The sequence below is a fragment of the Thunnus thynnus genome, chromosome 16, assembly GCF_963924715.1.
Source record: "Thunnus thynnus chromosome 16, fThuThy2.1, whole genome shotgun sequence".
Taxonomy (NCBI): Eukaryota; Metazoa; Chordata; class Actinopteri; order Scombriformes; family Scombridae; genus Thunnus; species Thunnus thynnus.
This window is the reverse complement of record NC_089532.1, coordinates 27,649,781-27,672,654: the sequence shown is the minus strand read 5'-3', so window position 1 is coordinate 27,672,654 and position 22,874 is coordinate 27,649,781. Positions and strand designations below refer to the sequence as shown.

The window sequence follows — 22,874 nt, the reverse complement described above, 5'->3', positions numbered from 1 at the left end:
ATGATAATTACTATCATAATTATTTCCAAAATGATTTTTTCCCCCTATGTTTTAACAATAATCACTTAACTGAGCGATGGCAGAGGGCGTGTGGGGTGGAAGGGAGAGCCATCTGAAATCCCATTTTTCTAATCCGCCCTGCGTCGGGAAGATAATAAGGCAGCGACACCCGCAGTCAGATGTCATCAGCGCGTGACGACAGTGACGCCCATCATAGCATCTCACACAACTTTACACTGCTGCTGTATGATGATGTGTCTGCTGCTGCGCTTCTATACTTGTGAGAACCACCTTTTTTTTTTTAAAAAGTTTTAAGACCTTCAGAATGAAGACCAGTGTTTGTCCAGTGTTCACTGGTAAAAGAGATGACTGATTTGAGTATAGATTAGGTTTAGTTTACCCAAGTGTAGTAAAGATTTAGACTGGAAGTAGGTTTAGGTTTAGTTCACTACACTATGAGGACAAGAAACATATTGTAGGACATTTTAGGCTGAAGGTGTGTGTTTAGGTTTAAGATATGAACTATGAATATGTTAAGTTTATTATAACGATCAAATTTAATTCAGGTTAGGGTTTGGATTTTGGTTTTGTTTTTTTTTTTTGTTTTTGGATATCAAATCCCTATTTGTCTGGAAGATTTTTAGAAAGAGCAGCATTAGATAGCATATAGCATTAGATTTTCTTTAATAATTGAGGCCAAAATCAAATTTAGTATAGGATTTGGGTTTAGCATTAGGATTTGAACTAGGATTAGGTTTAGTTATTGTAAGGGTTACAATCCATGCTTGTTTAGGATTAGGATTTAGATTTAATATTTGAACTAGGATTAGGTTTGGTTAATATAAGAATCACAATTAAATTTAGTTTAGGATTCTGATTTAACTTTAGGATTTGAGCCTGGATCAGGTTTAGTTTAATGTAAAAACAGTGGAATTTAGATGAAGGTTTGGTTTAGTATCAGTATTTAAAACAGTATCACGTTTGCCTTAGTTTAATAGTTACATTCAGATTAGGGTTTGATTTTAGGTTTCAACAGGATGAAATGAATTAGCGTTAGCTTTAGAGTTAGGATTGGCTCAAAATTGATTTGGGTTGGGAAATGAATGAAAGTCATATTCTGGTAAAACAAGTGCAAAATATCTACCTGTTTCCAATACACATACTATTGTTGCAAGGGATTTGTTTGTGAATATTTTTTAAAAGTGATGTGCCTTATTCTGAGTTATTTCTAATGACACTAATTTCTAGAAAATTCTTGAAAGTGAATTACAAACGTGGAATTATTGCACTGGATTCTGCAGAGTCCAGTAACGGAGTCATTTTGTCTCCATGTTTCCAATGGAAGTTCTGCATTTTTGATAAACACATGAAGATAAATAATGAACTATATCAAACAAAGGATATGAACCCTCTTTGTTTTGCAGGATCATTTCAACAAACTTGGCTTGGAACAAATCTTCAAGAGTAAAGAACACTGTGTATATGTGTGTGAAGTATCAAAGATATCACACTGATTTTACTTTTATCATAAAGGTTTTTTTTTCAATACAAAAATAATCTCAGATATAGTAATATTGTCTCAGATATTATTGGTTTATTATTACATATTTTTTTATGATTACATTTCCATTGAATATGTAAAACATTACAAAATCATTCAGTGTATCATGAATGTCACATAAAGCCCTCAGTCATATTTAATAATGATGGAGTGAAGCGTTCAGCTTACCTTTGAGATCCAGACATTTCACACTGCCACCTACACACACACCCTGCTGAGAGAGAGACAGAGAGAGGGGTAGAAGCAGGAGGTGTGAGGGAAAGGCGCGAACACACACACGCGCACACACACACACACACACACACACACACACACACACACACAGATATTTGGCAACAGCAGTGCACCATCCACCCTCCCCAGTCTCTTTCTGCACGGCCTCTCCATCCATGCCACACTGTACCGGTTTGATCAGGGAGGCTTATTGGACGCCAGAGCATGAATTATGAATTTCACACAGTTTACCGCCGCCGTTGATGGTGACACGGCGTCCTAATTAACCAGTGTATAATAATTAGAAACAGCTGGTCATCAGTTGATGTGTTCATTTGCCAGAGCCAGTGTTCCACATACATCTAATTTGACTGCATCAATCACTGGAGGTGGCAGATTTGTGCGGATGGTGGAAAACACTGATTTTTTTTTTCGACTGACAAGCTAAACAGGGACAGGGAACAAGGGTTTTTTTTTTTTTAAAGCTTCCTTTTATAGATGGTGGTAAGATCATAATCTGGAACAGGGGATCATTCTGACTAGGGTTGGGCTAATATATAGAGCTGATTTGGCCCTTTTATTAAATATGCTTCACCTCTGATATGATGGCAGTGACCAAAAAGTTAGTTATGTTGATATTTAATGACGGTAATACATCTCAATTTTTCCTTATCTTTGATTAGGACAGGCTGAGGTCAAAAGCTGCTAACCCTGAAATCATTTAATGAGTCTGGATTCAAATTAAAGCTTTTGCCTCATGATTCAAATGCCTTTTCAGAGGCTCTTACACCCCACAAGAACACAGCTCTGGGAGATATTTGAGTGTTTAGCAGGGAAACTGTCAAATTCAGGAGCATTAAATATTAGTATAAAACAGAAAAGAAATAAAATATTAAGTAGTGAAAGCTTCAATTAGGGCCCCTTGGCCACTAGGGGGCTCCAAAGTGAGCAAATTAAATCAAATGTGAAGCTTCTTTGGGTTCCTCTGTTCATTTGTACTTTTAACAGGAAGGACACAGTACTAAATATAACACAAGGTTTATTTATTTTATTTGAATGATTATAAGTGTCAGGAAATAAGATTTTAGGTTTTTATAGGGACAAATACCATGTTTACTTTACTTTAAAGGCCCCTTAAAACCTATTTTCAGTGAGAAGCTGGCTCTCACTCTGAGCGACGGTGATCCGACATGAACGTTTTCTATCCTGATAAAAACATTTTTGCTGATTTCACCTGAGAGATTTCAGTATTTGTATTCTCGTCCTTTCTTTTCTCACCGGTTTGAAGTGGGAGGGGCTCAACTGGAAAAAGCTGATGTCATGCATTTCCGTGCACCAATCAGGATGTAACAACATCGGAATAGATATTTGATGGCAGTTGTTGGGTTGTTTGCCAAACCACTGTCAATCAAATCTGATCAAACAACATCCACACAGTCCTGATCAAACAGATGAACTCTTAATATAAGAAGTGAGAATATTTTCTTCAAACTTTAACTTTAATATTTGCATGTTTAGTCATGATGAAGCAGACTAGTGTTAAACTCTTAATATAATAACTAAGGATGATTTTTTTCCAAACATTACCTGTAATTGTTGGGCATTTTGTCATTAATATTTAATATCCTAGAGAAATACTTGGCATTTAAAGTCAATTTTTCAGTTGCTTTAAGGAACTACTTTGGAAGGAAAAATGGAGCGTTTCCAGTCATCTTTTATTATCACTTTATGATATTAAATCAAACCTTTTTTAATGTCAAAAAGGAACTTGGATGGAGGGTGTCCAATGCTGCTCAGGGCCCCAAAAATTCTTGCGCCGGCCCTGTCATCCTCTTCACTAACACATCAGTCAAACATTGGCTTTCTAACTGCTTTCTCTACACCGACTCATCTTGGCTGGCTGACTGCATTGCCGCCTTCTTATTTGCGAGCAGCTCCTTGTTTCCTCTCTTGTTGCTAAATATGATTCATTGTTCAAAGGGACACGGGGAGTACAAAAGGACTTGGAAGGCTCTCCTCGCTCGGCTCTCGTGCTGCAGAGAGGAGAGCAAGGCGAGAGACAAAAGGACGGCGGCCATAATGTGCTCCTGTTGAAAGAATTAGACAGATCAATGGGACATAAATTGCACTGTTTATGTATACAAGAGGCTGTTGTGTAATTGGTAGAGGTGGTTGAATTTCCCCCCGTAATCATCTTAACTGAGACACACACACACACACACATACTCATGCACAAATGTGTCTACATACACACATTCTCACACACTGTGAGTATATGTGTGTGTGTGTGTGTGTGTGTGTGTACTGTATTATGTGCTTTAACATTGTTTTATGTATAAATACAGAGGGATTTCTTCACTGCAACCCCATAGGAGGAAGAGAAGCTGCAATTTCATCTCATTTGAGTTTGATTTGATATTTTGTGTTAATTTGATCCCAAAGACACAACAAACCTTGAGGATTAGTGGGTCTGCTCGACATTTTATGATATATTTCTCTTTTTTAATTGCATTTATTATTACCTTTGGGCAATAATGTGACATATGGGTATAAAACACTATAAAAATCTAAAAGATCAGATTTCTGTAGAACAATATTAGGTGAAAAGAGGAAACATATATGCATCAGACAGTTGTTCTGGAACATACTGATGGTACTTTGACTCTTATGTATTTTTTCAAACATTTTTGCTTTCCCATTCTATGTGAAACCTCAGGAAGCGCTTGCTTTTATTCATGAAACAGACATTATTTGCACTCTGCTTTTGCATATGAAGAAACACAATATATTAATAACACTAAATGTTATTCTCTCCTACTCCTAACTTCCACCCTGTTGCACCCTTCACTACCATGTACATAAATTGGAAATATGGATAACTCTTGGTTTAATAAGAATCAAAACTGTGTGTTGTCTGTGTGTTTGCTCTGGAGTGATGACACCTATAGAACTGCCTCTCAAACTGGATCTGCGGATCCATTCTCCTTTGCTGTCACTGTCTCCTTTACTCCATCAGGTTCCTCTCACCACTTTATTCCATTATTGCCAGTGAGTATAATAGCAACAACACTGACCAGGGTCATCATCTTACATCCTAATACGTCTCTATTATTGAACAAGGAGCCTAACCACACAGTGTCGCCTTGAGACAGCAAATGAAAAATGACAGTTTGGGAATTTATATGATATATATGTAACCCTTCTTTAGAGATTCATGTATGTGATTGTATTTTTTCCAACAAGTTATTTGGATTTAAAGGTGTTAAATAGTCAAATTTAACTTTGCTCTGCTTTCTGAAAAGGAGTTCACACCCCAAACTGCACCATTATACTCACTTTAGCTCCGCATCTCATCAGATATTACAACGTGTACCGTTATTTTTCAGTGTGAGGATGTAAAAGACTTTCTGTTGCCTTGTGGTGATAATACACAGACTTGTCAGTGGTCAGTGCTGGGGGGGGCAGGGGGGGTGGGTTAAGTAAAACCAGGGTGGGGAGTATGCAGTCAGAGTTGCTTGAAGCTCATCCAAAAGAAAAAAAAAAAAAAAAGTTTCAAAATTTCCAACTGGAATAAAGTTTTATTTTGGAGGAGTTATTTCCAGCCTGCTCCATTTATCTCTTTCACTAACTTTGCATGCATTTATGTCACCTCTGATTTTTTTTTTTTTAAAGTCTGTCACAACAACAGCAGCAAAAAAATAAAAGAGTGTCACTCTGTGCTTACGTCCGGCCGGCGACTGCTTGTGAAACTGGTGTGTTTGTGGCACCGAGCTAATGAACAACGCTCAGTAAGTACTGAACAACTGGCTGGCTACCCGTATCACACTCCCTAATACACACACACACATGTACAGAGAGAGAGAGAGCTAGAGAAAAAGAAAGAAACACACGCAGCACTTCCTCCTCCTCCTCCTCCTCCTCACAAGAAATACAGTGGCGGCTGTTTTTCATCTTAATGAATTTCTGAACTTGTTCGTTCCCTCTCTGCTCGCCGCTGCCTCGTGGTGAAAGACGGAAACCGAAGGCGCCGGCTGCCAAATCAATTGATGTGTCAGGAGGGAGAGAGGACAAAATGGAGTGATAAAAAAGAAACGCGTTCCCTCCCTCGCACACACACTCACACTCTCTCTCTCTCACACACACACAGGCAGCAGGAAAAGAGAGAGAGAGAGAGAGAGAGAGAGGAGGGGAAGGGGGGGGGGGGGGGGGGGGGGGGATCTGGTTTCCAAACTTGACTTCCACAGAAGTCATCTCTAGTGCATTCACTATTCTTCACTCAACCGTCCGCTGCTCTGCCTCTCCCGGTGGCTTTGTATTAAAAACTGTTTGAGTGCACCATTTTTCTTCTTAGCCCATTTAATTAACTGACAAAAAAAACAACTAAATATATATATATATATATATATATATATATATATATATATATATATATATATATATATTTATTTATGTATTTTTAACGTGCATTTTTCAGAGCTCTTAGGGGTTAAAAATCACCCCCACATTTTCCTTTCAGCATCTTTTCTGCAATAAAGGATAAATTATTTAAAATAACACGACCTTTTATCTCACACCCTTTGAAGGCAGCAAATTAAAAATGTAAATTGGGAGCTAATTAATATGCAAATGTATTCGTTCGCTGTTAACAATTAGCAATTAAAGCTGCAGTGTCTAGAAAGAGCACAGACAAAATTAGTAACTTCATTTATCATTAAAAAAAAAAAGAGAAAGATCTAAAAACGTACATAAAATTCTAATTGACTTGCAGAGTATTTCCCGCTGTCATTACCTTTGTTGGTCGGCGCGGGTTTTTGAAATACATGATAGCCTGCGTTTAGCAACTTAATTAATGCCACTTTGTGTAAAATATACTGTCCCCTTAAATGGCTGATGTCAAAAATAATGTACACATTCAAGCCTGAGTGGTGAGTGCTTGGCTGGAAGGGTGTATGTGTGTGTGTGTGTGTGTGTGAGTGAACAGCACGTTGTACAGCATCAGTCTGATCTGTGTGTTTGGGTGTGATGTACATTTAACTTTCAGCTGAATCTTCAGTGAGTTTTTTTGTTATCCAATCATATGGGCCTTTACATCAGGAGGAGGGAGGGAGGAAACATACAGGGATGAGTGAGACACAGATCTCACAGAATTTGATACAAATTGTTTGTGAGAATCTGTTAAATCATCATTAAAAAATAATCTATTAAATAACAAGCTGGCCGATACAATAAATTGACACTTTTTGTAATGCTTGTGAATCTGACTTCTAAATCAGACCGTCATTTCCTTCCTGTTTTACCATGAACAGTGTGAGTGAGGAAGCCTGTGCTGAAGGGTTCTGGGACTCACCAGGGTCTGTTCATCAGCACAGGCATTTAATTTGATTTGATATAATTTCATCTATTCTCTCGGCTCTTCAAGTTAAAGTAAACAATAATAAACTGAAAGCAGAAATACGCCCATGTGCTCACACAACCACAAAATAATGAATCAAACAGAGATTATAGCAGTGACCAAAGAGGTGTAGGCTGAAGTTGTAGTTTATTATACCTAACTACCATTCTCACAATGTACAGAATGTATGAACAAGCTCCACAGTCTAGACAATAAATATAAGTTAGATATGCGTTAACACACATATACAGGTATATATATATACACACAGGTTGTAGGTAACAACCATTGAGGGCCCCGAGGTCACATCTTTGGAATTTTTTAGTAACAACATTCTACAAGTAAAAACGTACATATTGTTATCAGTTTATAAGCTGATTACAGTAGTTTTAGATATTGCATATGTAGCTTTATATGTAAAGCATATGTTAATTCATCATGTGATGATGTGATATTTTCAGCTACTTCGTATTTAAAATCAGCACATCACCTTTACAACACCTCCTCACATGATACATTCACCTGCAGGCACATGTGCGTTATCACATGTGCTTTATCACACAGCTGTCTTGCACTACCTCGAAACACACAACACACACAAACTTAAAAATAAAGAAAATGAAACTCAATCATCAATAGGTAAAACAACAAAATTGTTACCCGCAAATATTTATGAGAACATTATATTCATATTTCTTATGTAATATTATAGAACCCTGGCTACAGCCTGGGAATATACTCTTATATTAATACATATCTATACATATACAGTACATGTACACTGTATGCATATATGCATGCATGTGCATATGCGCACATACACACGCATACACACACACGCTCATATGCATGCATACATTAAATATAAAACACATGCATTGATACTGATATGTTATATCACTACATTGTCTCAACAGAATAAACCAACTAAAAATGAGTTATTGTGTCCACAAAGCATGCTGGGATATCTTAGCATTATTTTATATTTGTTTATTGCACACTGTGTTTTAGAGGTAAAGCTGGAGTTAGTCTATATTATTCTTAGTCTCAGCAAATGAAAAGAAGAAAGCCAGAAATGTGTTAGTCCATCTCTCAGTACTGTCTGACATCCCCACCCTGTCTGTGGCCCTCATCCCCAAACTCACTGGATCCTCCGCAAGATATCATACTTGAAAACAAAAATGTCACCTGGTGTCATCACATGACCAAAGTGACAAAAGCCATGTTCAGATTTTGTGTATAAATGAAATTCCATTCAAACACATTAGAGACAGATATAAAAGCCTGGACAAAAAAAACCCCCAAAGTATCTTCACAACTACATACGACTTACGAGGGTAAGTGAAGAAATATGTTTTTTACAATTTGGGTGAACTGACCCTTTAAATGAATTGAAAGGCTCCTATATTGTATGTGCTTCAAACACAGTCATTTGGGGGAGTTATGAAGTGAAGAGAGGGAAATCTCGTCTGTGAACAATTAAAATGTGGGCAAAAATCACACAATTAGCATATCATTTACATATGCATGAGCACGACAGCTGTAAAGATTCTTTACGTGTTGACTGGGTCTTTTTTTTTTTGTAAAAATGTGGTCATTTCGGTGACAGAACGTCTCCCCTGTATGAACCCTCAGTGAGTCCAGGCCTGTAATATTATCCCACTTACAAAAGCACTCATATTACTTGTGTGACCACCCAACCATGCAAATTCAATTCACCCTAATAGTGCACCACCAATAGTGCATCACACATGCCATTCAGTTTAACTGCAACTGCTCCCAATTCAATTAGAGGCAAAGAATGTAAAATAGACTCTTTTACATGTAGACCGTGTTTTATCCTTTTTTCAGTTAGGCGTGCTGTTTCCCAAACGGCGTTAAAGTAAAATCATGTAAAACTACAATGAAAAGGCTCCAGAATCACTGTGTTTTAAATAAAGCATGTTGTGGCAGACAGTGTCAGTGTCAGTGTGTGTGTGTATGTGTGTATGTGTGTGTGTGTACGAGGCCGTCTGAATGACAGACTGGAGTGTGTTAGCGGCAGGTCCCGTGGTGATCCTCATCCCGACCCATACTCCCCGCTTCTCTTTTTCCATGTGATCACTGCGGCTGCCGCTGTTCGCCATTTCAAATGCGCCACTAACCGCCCCGTTATCGCCGTCTCGGCCTGTAATGAGAGGAGCGACATATGTCCGGTCCCCCTGCTGTTCCCTGATAAGCCCTCGCATTCAGACGCACGCAGGAACACTCCTCCACCTCCTCCTCCCTCCCTCCACCGTCTCCTTCTTCTCCTCCTCCTCCTCCTCCTCCTCCTCCTCTCTGCGCTTTTTATTTTGCATGCAGAACCTGCTAACAACCACCAAGGAAAATAGTGTGGCACTTAGTGACATTTACCTCGCTGCCGACTATTCCACACACACGGGGGGGGCGCCGCAATAACAATCAGCATGCATTTAATTTAAAAGAAAAAAGACTGTTCCCTTTAGAATTACACAGGCAGGGAGAGATATAGCTTTCTGTGTGTGTGTGTGTACGCGTTTTTGTTACCTCACTGGGACCTTTGCTTGTATAAACACCAACCTTGTCAGGACCAGTGGTCCTCATGGGGACCAAAGCCTGGTCCTAATGAGACTAAACCTCATTTCTTAGATCATAGTTAGGGGTTAGGGTTAGGCATGAATTGGTTATGGTTAAGGTTCGGGCTGGAATGAATGGAAGTCAATGCAATGTCCTAACAAGGATAGCTGCACAAACTTGTGTGTGTGTGTGTGTGGAGCTATAACAGTTGTGCCGGCAGACTTCCGCAGTGCAACATTAATGCTAATCAAAAGAGCTGAGAAAGCAGCGGTGGTCTGTAAAAACAGATTTTCTCTTGTCTTTTCATTTCTGGAGGGATTCTCTCTATTCTCCCCCCCCCCTCCTCCTCCTCCTCCTCCTCCTCCTCCTCCTCCTCCTCCTCCTCCTCCTCCGAGGGATTTATCCCGGGAAAATAACATTTCTGGGAATTGAATCTGACCCTATGAATTTAAGAGAGGCACATTGTCATGTAGGGCCATTTTTTCCTTAGCTGTGGGATAAATAGTGAAAGTTAAGTTGTGGTAATTGATTTCTCTTCAGTCCACTCAACTGAATAATCTGCAAGGGAAACAACCACTAAGCTATTCATTAGAAGATTTGCCAACATGCAACTAATTCCGAGCTTATTCTCCAAACATCACAGAAAGAATACAAACTCAATAGATTGCGTTTGCTTGATTTGGAATCCTTTTGTGTTTGGAGGGTTGGAAAATACTTCTCTTCAAACCTAGAAACAACAGTTTTTTTTTTCTCTGTAAACTGAAACAAATCTATCAATAAATAACCCTCAGCACATTAGGGGAGAAGGAATATTGAGCTGATCTGTTTATCTATTCAACAAGCTGATGCATGAGATCTAAATTCTGGGAGGATAATTAATTTCCATTCATTTGTGAAGGAGGAGAGCAAGCTGTGATAAGCAAGACTGCTGCTGAAGCTGTGCCAGAATCAGGCTAAAAAAAACACATTCTTTAAGATTTCTGTTGTGATTTCATGAAAAAAAAATAATAATTATGTTTGCTAAATGATGTCAAATGAAACTTCTGTTATTTGACTTAAGGGGGAAAAAATTCTGCTATGATTTCAACTAAAAATGGATTTTTGTTGTCCAGTTTCATTCAGATGAATATGATGGTTAATGTGCTACGTACAGTATGAACAAAACAAACATAAAATAACGGTTTGGTGAACATGATAAATCTGTGTTCAGCTTCCTATACAGTAATAATGATACATATATGTACACTTCTACATTATCAATACACAAACCTATTTAAACTCATGGTTAGTTTGATTGATAGCGACCTGATAACGTATCATTTCCATCTTTACTACAAAGAGCACTGACCTTTATTGCCTCATCTTTGGTTGATGTTCAATTATAGTATAATTTTGGTAGAATTACACATATTGTCAGCTGTTAAAACATGCAAAGGAAGAAACAGAAGGTTTTTCAGCCCTTACTCGTATGCAGATCTTTATATTAGGCTGCACACAGTTGCAGCAAGCTCCACCAGTCAGTTGCTAGAAGCCTTAAAGGCAATACCCAGGGCAAAAAAAACTAATCCCATAGCTCAGTCCCAGTTTTTATACTATATACTAAATGTATATGATATGTTATATACTAATCTTCTTACAGTTTATCTTATTCTTACAAGAAATCAACATAGGATATGGTTTTATATTAGCAGGAAATGATGCAACACGTGCGCTGTGCAAAGACTCAAACTGTGACTTAATAACGCTGTATATATATGGATAAACACATAACATAAGCCTCTCTCCCCGGGGAAAGTTGAACCAAGAAACCGACCTTACAGTACCACCTGTATTATCTCCTAATGTGCTTCACACTTATTTCTCTATTTGAATATAAATCACCGCCGTTGAGCTTTTTCCCTCGTGCCAAAAACAGTCATGTAGAGTTGGAGCTTGATCATCTCAATTACATTTCTAATCACAGAGCGAGCCAGACACAAACACGGAGCGGAGAGAGACGCAGACTTCACAGTTTGCACAGTGAAATCAGAGAGTTTAAGCATGGCGGCCTTGGACCCCGCTGGCTCCAACCTATTATTGTTTACCACTCCTATGAAGATGTCACCAACAGCAATGCTGTTTTATCCACTTACAACATTTCAAAGGAGTGCAAAGGGGCCCAAGGGTGCAATGAAAAAAGCTTTAAATAGTCTTCAATGCCTGTCCTCAGGGGAATCGCCCCTCGCCTGAAAAGACCTAATTTAATAAATTTGCTCTTTAGGCGTTCGTCTTTTCGTTTTGCATCGTCTTATTATGGATTCATTCGCATGCAGCCCTTTTGGTCTAAATATTGCCCCTCTTAGCTAATGCTTAACCATACATATTTTACTCTTTCAGGAGGACCACCTACATTCATTTTGAATGCAACTGGGTTCATTAGCACCTCAGAGATAATACGGTGGCTGTATGCTTAATGTAAGCACTGCTAAGTCTCTAATTTTCCACAAATAATTCCCCTTGATCTCAAGTGAAATTTATGCGAGGGGGGGGGGGCTTTAACATGGCTGGTCCAAGTAAAGTAAGTATGTACATAAAATGAATTATAAATGGCAGACTGTGTGTTTCAAGTGTGGCTAAGAGAGAATAAGTGAGTTTATTTTATTGGAGAGGGAGAGAAGGAGGGAGAGAGTTACGGAGACAGAGAAAAGCGTTCAGTATTTTTATGCTCGCACTTGAGTTTATGCGAGTGCGATGTGTGTGTTTAAAAGTATAGATTGATAGGGGATTTCCAATACCAGCACCACTTATGCATAATAAAAAGCCCTGATACATCTGCCCATATAGATATGTCATCCATTTTTCATTGTAAAGAGAGAATAAAAACAGTCAGATGTGTTTTTTTTCTCCCAAAACTACTCTATTATTCCTTTTTCACACTGATTCTTATAAGCCTGCAGATTTTGCGTATGTTTGTGTTGACCACATAATTTAGTTGAGCTCTGATTGGACAGGTATTTTTTCAAGTTGCCACTGTACCGCCACACTATGAAATAGTCTGATTCCAGTCATTCTATCATAGAGAAGTAGGAAACCATTGACTGCAACAATCAGCTTTTTCCTTCGTTTTGTTTAAAATTGTTTTACATAGTTGAGTAGAGCAGAAAACTATAATGAAAACTGACTACGTGTCTCTGTTTCACAATGGAATAGCAGGTCAGAGGACATGTGCATAAAGTCCTTGGCTATGTTCATATTGCAGGCCTTAATGTTCAATTCTGATTTCTTAGTCAGATCTGATCTTTTTGTGCTGATGGTTCACATTCATGTTTGTAAGTGACATGTATCTGGCTCCAGTGTGAACACCTTTGAAGTCCTAAACTGCCACTCATGCACAGATTTAATAGAAATATGACCCGCATGTCACAACGATAAAAAACAGACTAACAACAATAACATGATTAGCATTCGGTTACAATGAAATCCTTCCAGTTTGGCTTGAATAGAAGCTTCTTCATGAAATGTGAAACATCTTCATCTCTCCATTGACCCCCGCCGCTGTTGTTGCTCTCCTCAATCTTTATCTTTTCCTGGTCTGTGAGGTGCCGACACTGAATGATGACGACAGGCGATATGTGCAGAGAAGTGAGATGTTAAAAAATCCACATGAATTCCTATCTGACCATTCTGGCAGTGGTCGCACAGCCAGAGATCAGATATAAATCAGACGTAGGACAACATATGCAAGTGGCCCAGATCTGATATGAAAAAATCTGATTTGGCTTGTTCACACTTCAGTGAAAAAAAATCTGATCTGAGTCACTTGGAGGCAAAAATACAATTGGATTTGTATGTGATGTAGCCTTTGAGTTGCACTGGGCAGCATGAGCATGTTTTCTAAGGTTCAGTTCACAATGAACGGCATCTTTTTTCACATCTCCAGTGTTTGAGTCATAAGAGTGACCTTGCTGGGCATTCAGACCTAAAACTACATTAAAATAAAACAACAGTCTATTTGGGTGTGTTGCTTTAGGTACCAGTGAGATGAAGTACGATCCAGGAAGGCCAGTCTGAGTAATATAAATCCAGGAGTCTGAAGGATTTTAAGATGCCAAAACACTGCACAGCGGTTTATAATAGGCTTTTAAAACTCTAGAATATTGTCACAATTCTGGCAATCATTTAATTCCCCAGTTAATGTTACAAAGTAATCTACTTGCATGTATCTGATTGGGCAACACAGCACCTTGTTAGAAGAGGCCACATTGTGCTGCAGCAAAAGTTGAGCTAAGTTCAACTTGCTGGATGGCCGTGTATTCTTTTGTTTTGTTGTTTGCCGCAGCCAGTGGTGCCTATTAAGGGCATAACAATAAATCTACAGTTTGAGTCTCTTCCAGCCCTAGTTTCATATTTACAGTCATCATATTAGCTATACATCAAGCGGCTAGCCCGAGTAGCATTGGCTAGCTAACAGACAAAAAGTGTCCCAGAGCAAAAGCATTTTGAAATGTATGTGACACTAAATGTATACTTGGTGTCTTAGCATGTGCTAAGACATCGACCTAACCGTGGTTAAGACACAGACTATGAACTGCAATGTCCTCTATTAGATCTTTGCAGCATCTCTCTCTACCTCATTTTCTGTCATCACTCCACTGGTGTTGTCTAAAAAAGGCATGAAAGGTGCCAAAAAGTTATTTAATAAAAAAAACTTGACTCAAGTTAGTATTAAACTAATTCAACAGTAATTATTACATTTATAGGGTGTATATAATGAAGAAAGTCACTAACTGAACCAAACTTCCTGTACCAAACAGTTTGGGTAGAATACACGCTTGTCAGTCTGTCACAGCTTTAATCTTTAAAATAATGACTTACCCAGAATAACGCAGCTAATAATTACTAGTAATTATAATATTTTCTGAGACAAAAATAAGTCTTTTCTATCAAAACAAGCACTTTTCTATGTTACACATACAGCAAATGTAAATTTTGTTGAACACTGAATGAAAATGAAAATGAAAAAGAGAGACTGAATTGCAGGAAGAACACAGTAAATCGCTCCTATGGTAAATATTTGTAATTTAATAATCGCCTACCCCTATTCAATATCAACAAAGTGTCATGCACCATTATGCATGTGTGTGTGCTGATGTTTACAGCTGTGCGATTATTTGCATTCACACTAACTTCAGCCCTGCACGGCAGTTAACCTGCTCTTAGCCTCTTGTTTGGAGAGGAGATGCTGTTAGCGCTTTGCAGCAATAAGCTTGATTGAGGCTGATGGAAGGAAATGATTCAAATTATCCAAGGGATTTTAGTGTGTGCATACTTGCTCACTGTGTCAGAGCGAGTGTGTGTGTGTACAAACAGTACTGTATATGTTGGAACTCCAAAGTAAGCCTTTATAGTATGTGTGTGTGTAAGATTGTACTGTTACATGAAAAGAAGTATTTTTAATAAAACCTTGAGTGTGCTGTCAGATATGCTCTGACAGTGTGCAGGGTTTGAGTGTCTCATTTCTTTTGGTCTTGCACCAGGTTATATAGTGTGGATATTGATCCATTTTGGGAGCGCTGTAATAGCATTGCAGGGCAGTTATTGTGCAGAGCAGAGTTGCTGATGCCGCATATAAGAGCAGGGTGACACACACTTGTTTTAAAGCGATATTTCATTTTGCTGGAGCAGGTTTCATCTCTGTTGGAGTTTAGACCTCTAGCATGAGGATCTGTTGTCAATGTTGGAATGAAACTTATTTTCATTGGTAATAATAAAAGTTTGTAACTGCAAGACACTTCACATTAGCCTAAAATGCATGGATGCAGTGGTGAGTATACCCTTGTACATTTCATTTAGTTCAGAATAATAGCAAAAATCATATTTAGTAGAATCAAACTAGGGGAAATTAAAATAGAATAGAGCTTTTCACATTAACAAAACACAACTTAAAGGAAAACTATGGTTTATTTTAGTCACCAGGTTTATTGGTGAGATTTTTTAATGCAGTAACATCACTAAAGGATAGGACCAGGTTAGACAAAGTTTTCTTGCAGAGAAAACGAAGGCAAACAGTGAAATTATTACCCAATGCCCCGTTGGACCTACATGTAGTGATGTTCACTGTGTAGTGAAGTAGATCATTTACTATTTCACAACCTACCACACCAATTTCTCATACAATTTTTGCTTATGTCTCTTTAACATGAAGCAATACCTCCAAGTGACCCCATGTCAAATGGTGCATGCCTATAAGTTGTGAGTACCATCTGCCATCTAGTTCGACCGGTTCTAAGACATATCTTGACCTCGTGTTTGAATGATGTTGATGTCCAAAAACAAGATACACTTGTAGTCAAAGCACCTTGGAAACAAGTTTGAGACTGACGATAGCTAATATCCAGTGAGAGGGCAACAAAAGACTGGGGAGGGAAGGAAGGAAGCAGCGGACACACACACACACACACACTATCCCAAAGTGGGGACTGGCCAAAATGTCCTCAATCTCCAAAAATGTCCTCATTCTCAAGGTCTAAAACTAAAAATGGACTTACCCTAACCCTAAACCTTACCCTAAACCTTAACCTGAAACCAAGTCTTCACCATTGATGTACTGATTTATGTTATGGGGACTGTGTCCCCAAAAGGGAGGCAAGTCCCCACAATGTGACTGTGTATGCACACACACACACACACACACACACACACACACACACACACACACACACACACACACAGTGACTTCTGTGTTTTCACTGACTATCAGGATCATCCATTGTGCACCACCACATCATCATAACAGTCTGAGACTAAACTTTTAACATTTACCATGATTACTTCCTCAGGGAGACACATTTTGGCACAATGTTGGATGATGAATGAGTTATGATAGTCACCATGGCTAAACAAACAGAGCACCAGCTACAGAAACTCAAACTTCAGCAGTAAATCCAACAGAAGTCTTGCCTCCTGCTGTTTGATTGACACGTACAAGGACTAGCATTGATATGTAAATCAGCATACAGTACCTGAAGCTGGTGCAGGATGTGTGCTCTGGGTTGGACCTGGTGTTTGCTACAGCTCTGCTGGTAGGCCACCGTTACCTCTGTCAAGGTGAGGCAGCTGTCAGCTAAAACAGAAGAACACATTCGTTTACTGCTTTAATGTCTCTTCATCCCAGTGAGCCACCAGCAACCACTCACAAGTGCTTAAGGGGTTTGCAAATGCCATACGGTAAACTGTGCTGTACTGTGTGTGTGTGTGAGGGGGGTGTTCCACAGGGAAGACAGCAATCAATGAGAAGTGAGAAGGACATAAATGTCTGTCTGAACAATAAATCAGCCGATCAGGCATTTGCATTTATCAACCACAGCCTGATGACATCGGAAATTCCAGATGTGAGAGACTGTGGGGGATTATAAAGACTGTAACATGTCAAAACTTTGATCTTTGTGTCTCATTCAAAAGCTGGATTGCATTTCATATGTTTTGAATCCAATATTTTTTAAGTATGATAACAACAAAGATGACCTGGATAGTCTTTTAGAGTCTGGTTTCAGCTGTGAGTTCAGGCCAAAAGTACCAGTTATTCAAATTATAACTAGAAGGATTGAATGAACATTAAATCCAATTATTTTTCACTTAATAATGCAAGAATAACATCTAAAAAGAGGATCTGTTGAGTTGGAGTACTTGTAACACACAATTTCACACATTGACCATACACGGTCCAGCCATATAGGTTTTGACCTAATCTTGTTTCTGTTAAATCAATGTGTGACATGATATGGAGAATTAACTCACAAAGTGAAGTGAAAAACTTTAATTTGATTGACCAAAAGTCACCAAAATGGCATCATGGTATAAAATCTCACCACTTATATTGAAGTAGAGCAGATGAAGCAGATACAATAAAACAACAGCTTACCCTTTCTGTCAGTGTTGCTGTGCTCGGCAAAGCCGGACACTATCTGTTCATCAGGGGGGAAAGACACATGCTTTCCTCCTTTACTTCTCTTCTTCTGGTTCTTGCTGGGTTTTTCTGCTCCATCATCACTCTGCTCATCATTTTCTTTGTCACTACAGCGGGTCATCCCTCAGTGTAGGAGTCCACCATGGAGCTGTCAGTTGGAATTTGAAAGCAAAGGTTCAGTTCACTTCCAGCATGAAACTCAACATGTCAACAACCTCCACAGCCTATCTTGTCCGTGGAGCCATGGCAACAGTTATGGAAGTAATGCTAATTTAAAGAGGGAGAAGAGCGTGCAACAGTTGATGTACAAACAGTTGTTGGGTTGGCTCTATTGGATGCCGTTCTTTCCACTCTGTGGCCCTTGGAAAGACAAGACACTAAAGAAACAATATCTTATTCATGAGTTGTGCACAGGGTTGCGAGTGAAACCCAATATGTTTGTATCAAATGACACATTCAAAATAGGTAAGGCTCTGCACATTTACATACATTCAACAGTAGGTGTACCACAAGATCAGCATGTACTGTATCAAAGTATATATTTAACCAGGGTTTTTCCTGGTTTAAAATGAGGAAAGAACCTTGCTATCCCTGAAAAATTCACCTGTAACAGGTCCTTAACAGAGGTGCAAGGACCCACAGTGGGAAAGTGCTAAGTAGATGAAAAGGAATGGTGTGTGGCATGCATGAATAGTGTTGTCACAAGATGACCAGGTTATATTTCACAGACTAATGGACTCATCTCTCTTAAGTTATGATATCTTGTTGGAAGAACTCACTGTAATCGCACTTTTGTTATTTTTTTGTGACATTGATTCATCTTAAAAGATTTTTTTAAGAAATAGTTAAACTTTTTGGGAAATATACTTAATTACTAATTATACTATAATTTGTTTCCTTGCCAAGAGTAAGAGGAAAAAAACCCATACCAGTAATTTTTTTTCCCCCCACCTGCATTCTGCCAAGACCAACCCCTACTCTGCCTCGGACTGGCTCTGACCCTGATATTCTTACCCTAACCCTAACCATCCTCATGCCTAAACTTAACCAACCTAACCAACAAAGGAAAAGAGTACTGACTAATCAGAGGCAGAGAAGGGCGGGTCTTCGTGGAATGCGGGTGGGAAAAAGAATAAGGCGGTACAGCCAGCCTCCAGTTAACTTAGCTTAGCTTATCTTAGCATAAACACTGGAAACAAGGAGAAACAGCTGGACTGGCTTTGTCCAAAGCCAGAAGAGACAAATCCCCTCTTATACAGAGATCCTGTAATATTGCCGTAAAGAAGACCCAGCATTATGCCAGCTTTGCTTTTTTACACTGAACCAAACAAAGCCGGCATAGTGCCGCCCTGTGTGTGATTTTAGATAGCATGACGGCATTCCAGAATCAGAGGCGTGACGTGTAACACAACAATGTCAACATTTAGTTTGAGTACTCCCGCCATGCCAGCTGTCCTTACTCCTTAAAATGGTTGTGTAATAAAACAAATGTTTGGGGACCAATCTAAGCAACTATTTGAGAATGCACTTTTGGGACGTCATTTCATCTATCTGGTAGATATGCACCTAAATCTACATCTTAACCATTTGGTAGAGGATCTATATGTCATTGTGTTGTTGTTTGCCCCAAGGAACTAAGAAATGCAAAAAAATCCATTGTTTTCTACTGGGTGAGACCATCAAATGGTCTGCAGTATGCAAACAGTATGCAGATATCTGAGAGATGACAAATAGTTTAAAAGATGTAACGTGCTGCCTGATGCAGGTAACAAGAAAAAAAATAAAAAAAGCAAAATTGCAGTTTGATAGTTCCCTTAAGGTTTGCATTGGGGACACTATGTGACAGAATCACAGAGTATTGTATGGAGTTCTGAGGTCACAGAATATACGGTTACAGTTATAGCTGCATCCTGAGTGTTAATTAATTCTACATTTTTTCTCCTTTTATATCTGCTTTTGACACACCAAAGAAAAGAACCTGAGGCTAGAATCACTTTTATCAAAAACGCATGAAGGACAAGTCAACAACAAGAGATGTGAACTATGCAAAATCTTCACAAAGTGGACTCTTGAATGTTAAAGAGCATTAAGCATGAAGACCCAGGCAGTAGCAAACAAATTAAATACAATATAATAGCGTGGTGTTATCAGTTTTATTGTGAAGATGGAAGTTTAGTGAAAGAGTGACGATGCCCACAGGTAAGTCTCACTTAATAGTCAGCATTTTTCATTTGCATTTTTCTATTCTGCATGCAAAATCCTTAGAGATGGTTACCTGCAAATCATTCATAATGTCATAGGTATCATCATGGGCTTCCCTCAGTGTGTCCAGCTGGCCTTGATTCACTTCTGTGGCCACTAGACATTAGGATTTACAATATGTCTTTCCTGTAGAGGTAATAAGCTTCATTTACGTCTTTGTCCCTGTAGGAAATTACAGCTACACTTGTGTATTTTCGTAGTGGCTGAAGAAATGTTTAATATCTAACAAAACTAAGAGTCTACAGCAAAACTAGTGGCTTTGTGAGGTTGCTAATAAAGCACAGCAGTGCTTGCAGATAATGTTTACCATGTTCACTATCTTAGTTTAGTGTGTTAACATTCGCTAATTAGACTAAACAAGCCACCAGCTAAACTAAACAAAATACAGCTGAGGCTGATGAGAATGTCATTAGTTTTGTATGTATTTGGTTATAAACCAAAGTATTGGACAAATTGAAATTTTGACCTGATAATTGCAATCAATAAAAATAAATCACCAAAGTCATTACAATTCACCCTGTGGAGACCATGAGTGTCTGTACAGAATTTCATAGCAATCCATCCAGTTGGTGCAGAGATATTTCAGCCCCGAAAAAAAAAGTGGTGGACCGACTGACATTGCCATCCCAGCATGACTGAAAAATCCTGTACATTAATATCAGTAACCTGATTACAAACCTGATGTTTGTAATGTTTTTTAGCATAAAGATTAGAGAACCAAAATAAGAATTTTGGTTTAACTGCTACCTCACTGCTATGTACTGTATTCTGTATATAGTTTTCATTTTGAACTCTTAAATTTTCATCTTTCATTAGTGTCCAGAGGATCTCACTAGACTGGCATTAGAAATGACTTTGGGGAAACAAAAAATCAAACAACAAACAAACAAAAAATCAAAATCATTACAATTTGGGAGAAACAAATTCAGTTCTGGTCACAGACGGGGTTGTGAGTGAGAGTGTTGATTGAATAGATTTAACCAAAAAAAAAAAAAAAAAAAAAAATCCTGCTAAGTGCAGCTTTAAACCAAATAACCAAAGTTTCTGCCTAAAGTTCTTGCCTTCATTTTCAGAGGCAATCTAACTGAAGAATATAATATTTGAGGCTGGATTAACAGGACAAAGTGGGGACTGCCCCAAGCTCTCAAAAGGCCTGAAGGCTCCAGGTTAACCATGTGGCAATTACTTGGTGGTGATTTAATTAATTGCATGTTTGTTTGTTAATACTGAAGGCACTTTTAAAACATAAGGCTGAATTGCAGTGTTGCATTAATTATTTCAGTATGTGTATATGTGCTTACACTGTGCATTTTTTAAAATACATTTCTAATTAATTAAGTTACCACAAAGTAATTACTAATCACTAACTAACACATACACAATGCACATAGGATATGAGAAACAGAGGGGTTCAATAGGGGCCCACAACTTATTTTTGCCCTGGGACCCCCTTTTTGTTGATCTGGCCTTCATAGTTAATTGTAATATAAATCTGTTGAAACATTTTGGGGTTTTTTGTTAGTTAAGTTGTGATGTGGTTAATATTTGGTCAGGCATTTTCAGCTGTATATATATATACAGTATGAACAGAGTGATATGAATACACTAAGATACAGTGTGAACATATATAAACAATATGAATGTATGTATATATGTGTGTGTGTCTGTGTGTCTGTGTATATATATATATGCCTTACTGGTGGTTCCTACAGTCGCCAAAAGTAGAATGGGAGGAAGAGCCTTCAGCTATCAGGCTCCTCTCTTGTGGAACCATCTTCCAGATTTGGTCCAGGGAGCAGACACCCTCTCTACGCTTAAAACTTTCCAATTTGATAAAACTTATAGTTAGGGCTGACCAGACTCGCCTTGGACCAGCCCTTAATTATGCTGCTATAGGCCTAGACTGCTGGGGGACTTCCGTTGATGCACTGAGCTCCTCTCTCCTCTTCTCCATCTGTATGTATTCTTTTACCATTAATGCATGTTACTAACTTTACTTCTTCCCTGGAGCTCTTTGTGCTTTCTCATCCGTAGGAAACCCCATAAACCATGCTGATGTGTTGATGTCCTTCGTCTGTCCTTCTCCAGCTGTTGCTGTTTGTTGCTACTGGTCATGTATCTATTGTTGTTGTTGTTGTTGCTGTTGCTGTTCTGCTTCTCTGTGTTCTCTGTGCCCCCCCCCCCCCCCTTTCAACCCCTCACCCTCTTCTCTCTCTCTCAACCCAACTGGTCAGGGCAGATGGCCACCCATCTAGAGCCGGGTTCAGCTTGAGGTTTCTTCTCGTTAAAGGGGAGTTTTTCCTTACTGCTGTCGCCAAGTGCTTGCTCATGGGGGGATATTTGGGTCTCTCTCTCTGTAACTTAAAGAGTATGGTCTAGACCATGTGAAAAGTGCCCTGAGATGACTTTTGTTGTGATTTGGCGCTATATAAATAAAATTGAATTGAATTGAATTGATGTCCTATAACTCCATGAGAAGTAAAATTACAACCATGTGATGCTAATAAGTCCAATTTTACATATAAAAAATGAAGTTTAAATGGCCATCTTGCCATTCTTGCAGGGGCTTAACTTGACAGCTTTCTACCGAGTGTGATGTCAGCTAGGGAAGGAAGGCCTGCCCAAAGCCAGCTGACTGATAGCTTGGTCCTTCAAGGAAAAACAAAAGCAAAAGCAATAGGGAAAATGTAAAAGCATTTGGAAAAAGAATATGGAAAAATAAATAAAATAACATTATATAAGCATAAATAAATAAATAAATATACAGAAAAATAGAGTAATTTATATGTAAATAATAAATAAAAATATATTTAAAAGGTAAATGTGAAAATATATGAAAATGCTTAGAATTATTCTTTTATATTTTATGTCTTTATATTTCCACATATATTTACCTTTTATATATTTCTCCTTATATATCCACA

General features: G+C 38.5%; 1 protein-coding gene across 1 annotated transcript in view; it reads right to left on the bottom strand.

Moving 5' to 3' along the window:
- si:dkey-288a3.2 (protein phosphatase 1 regulatory subunit 37) overlaps positions 1-17,862 on the bottom strand; it is a 66,504-nt gene extending 48,642 nt beyond the window's left edge. The window contains exons 1-3 of the mRNA XM_067614865.1: positions 17,644-17,862; positions 16,745-16,845; positions 1,730-1,775 (exon numbers count right to left, since the gene is read on the bottom strand). Coding sequence (XP_067470966.1) covers positions 1,730-1,775; positions 16,745-16,845; positions 17,644-17,809 — 313 coding nt within the window. The 5' untranslated portion in view covers positions 17,810-17,862. The remainder of the gene's footprint in view (positions 1-1,729; positions 1,776-16,744; positions 16,846-17,643) is intronic.
- Between the last annotated feature and the right edge of the window lie 5,012 nt (positions 17,863-22,874).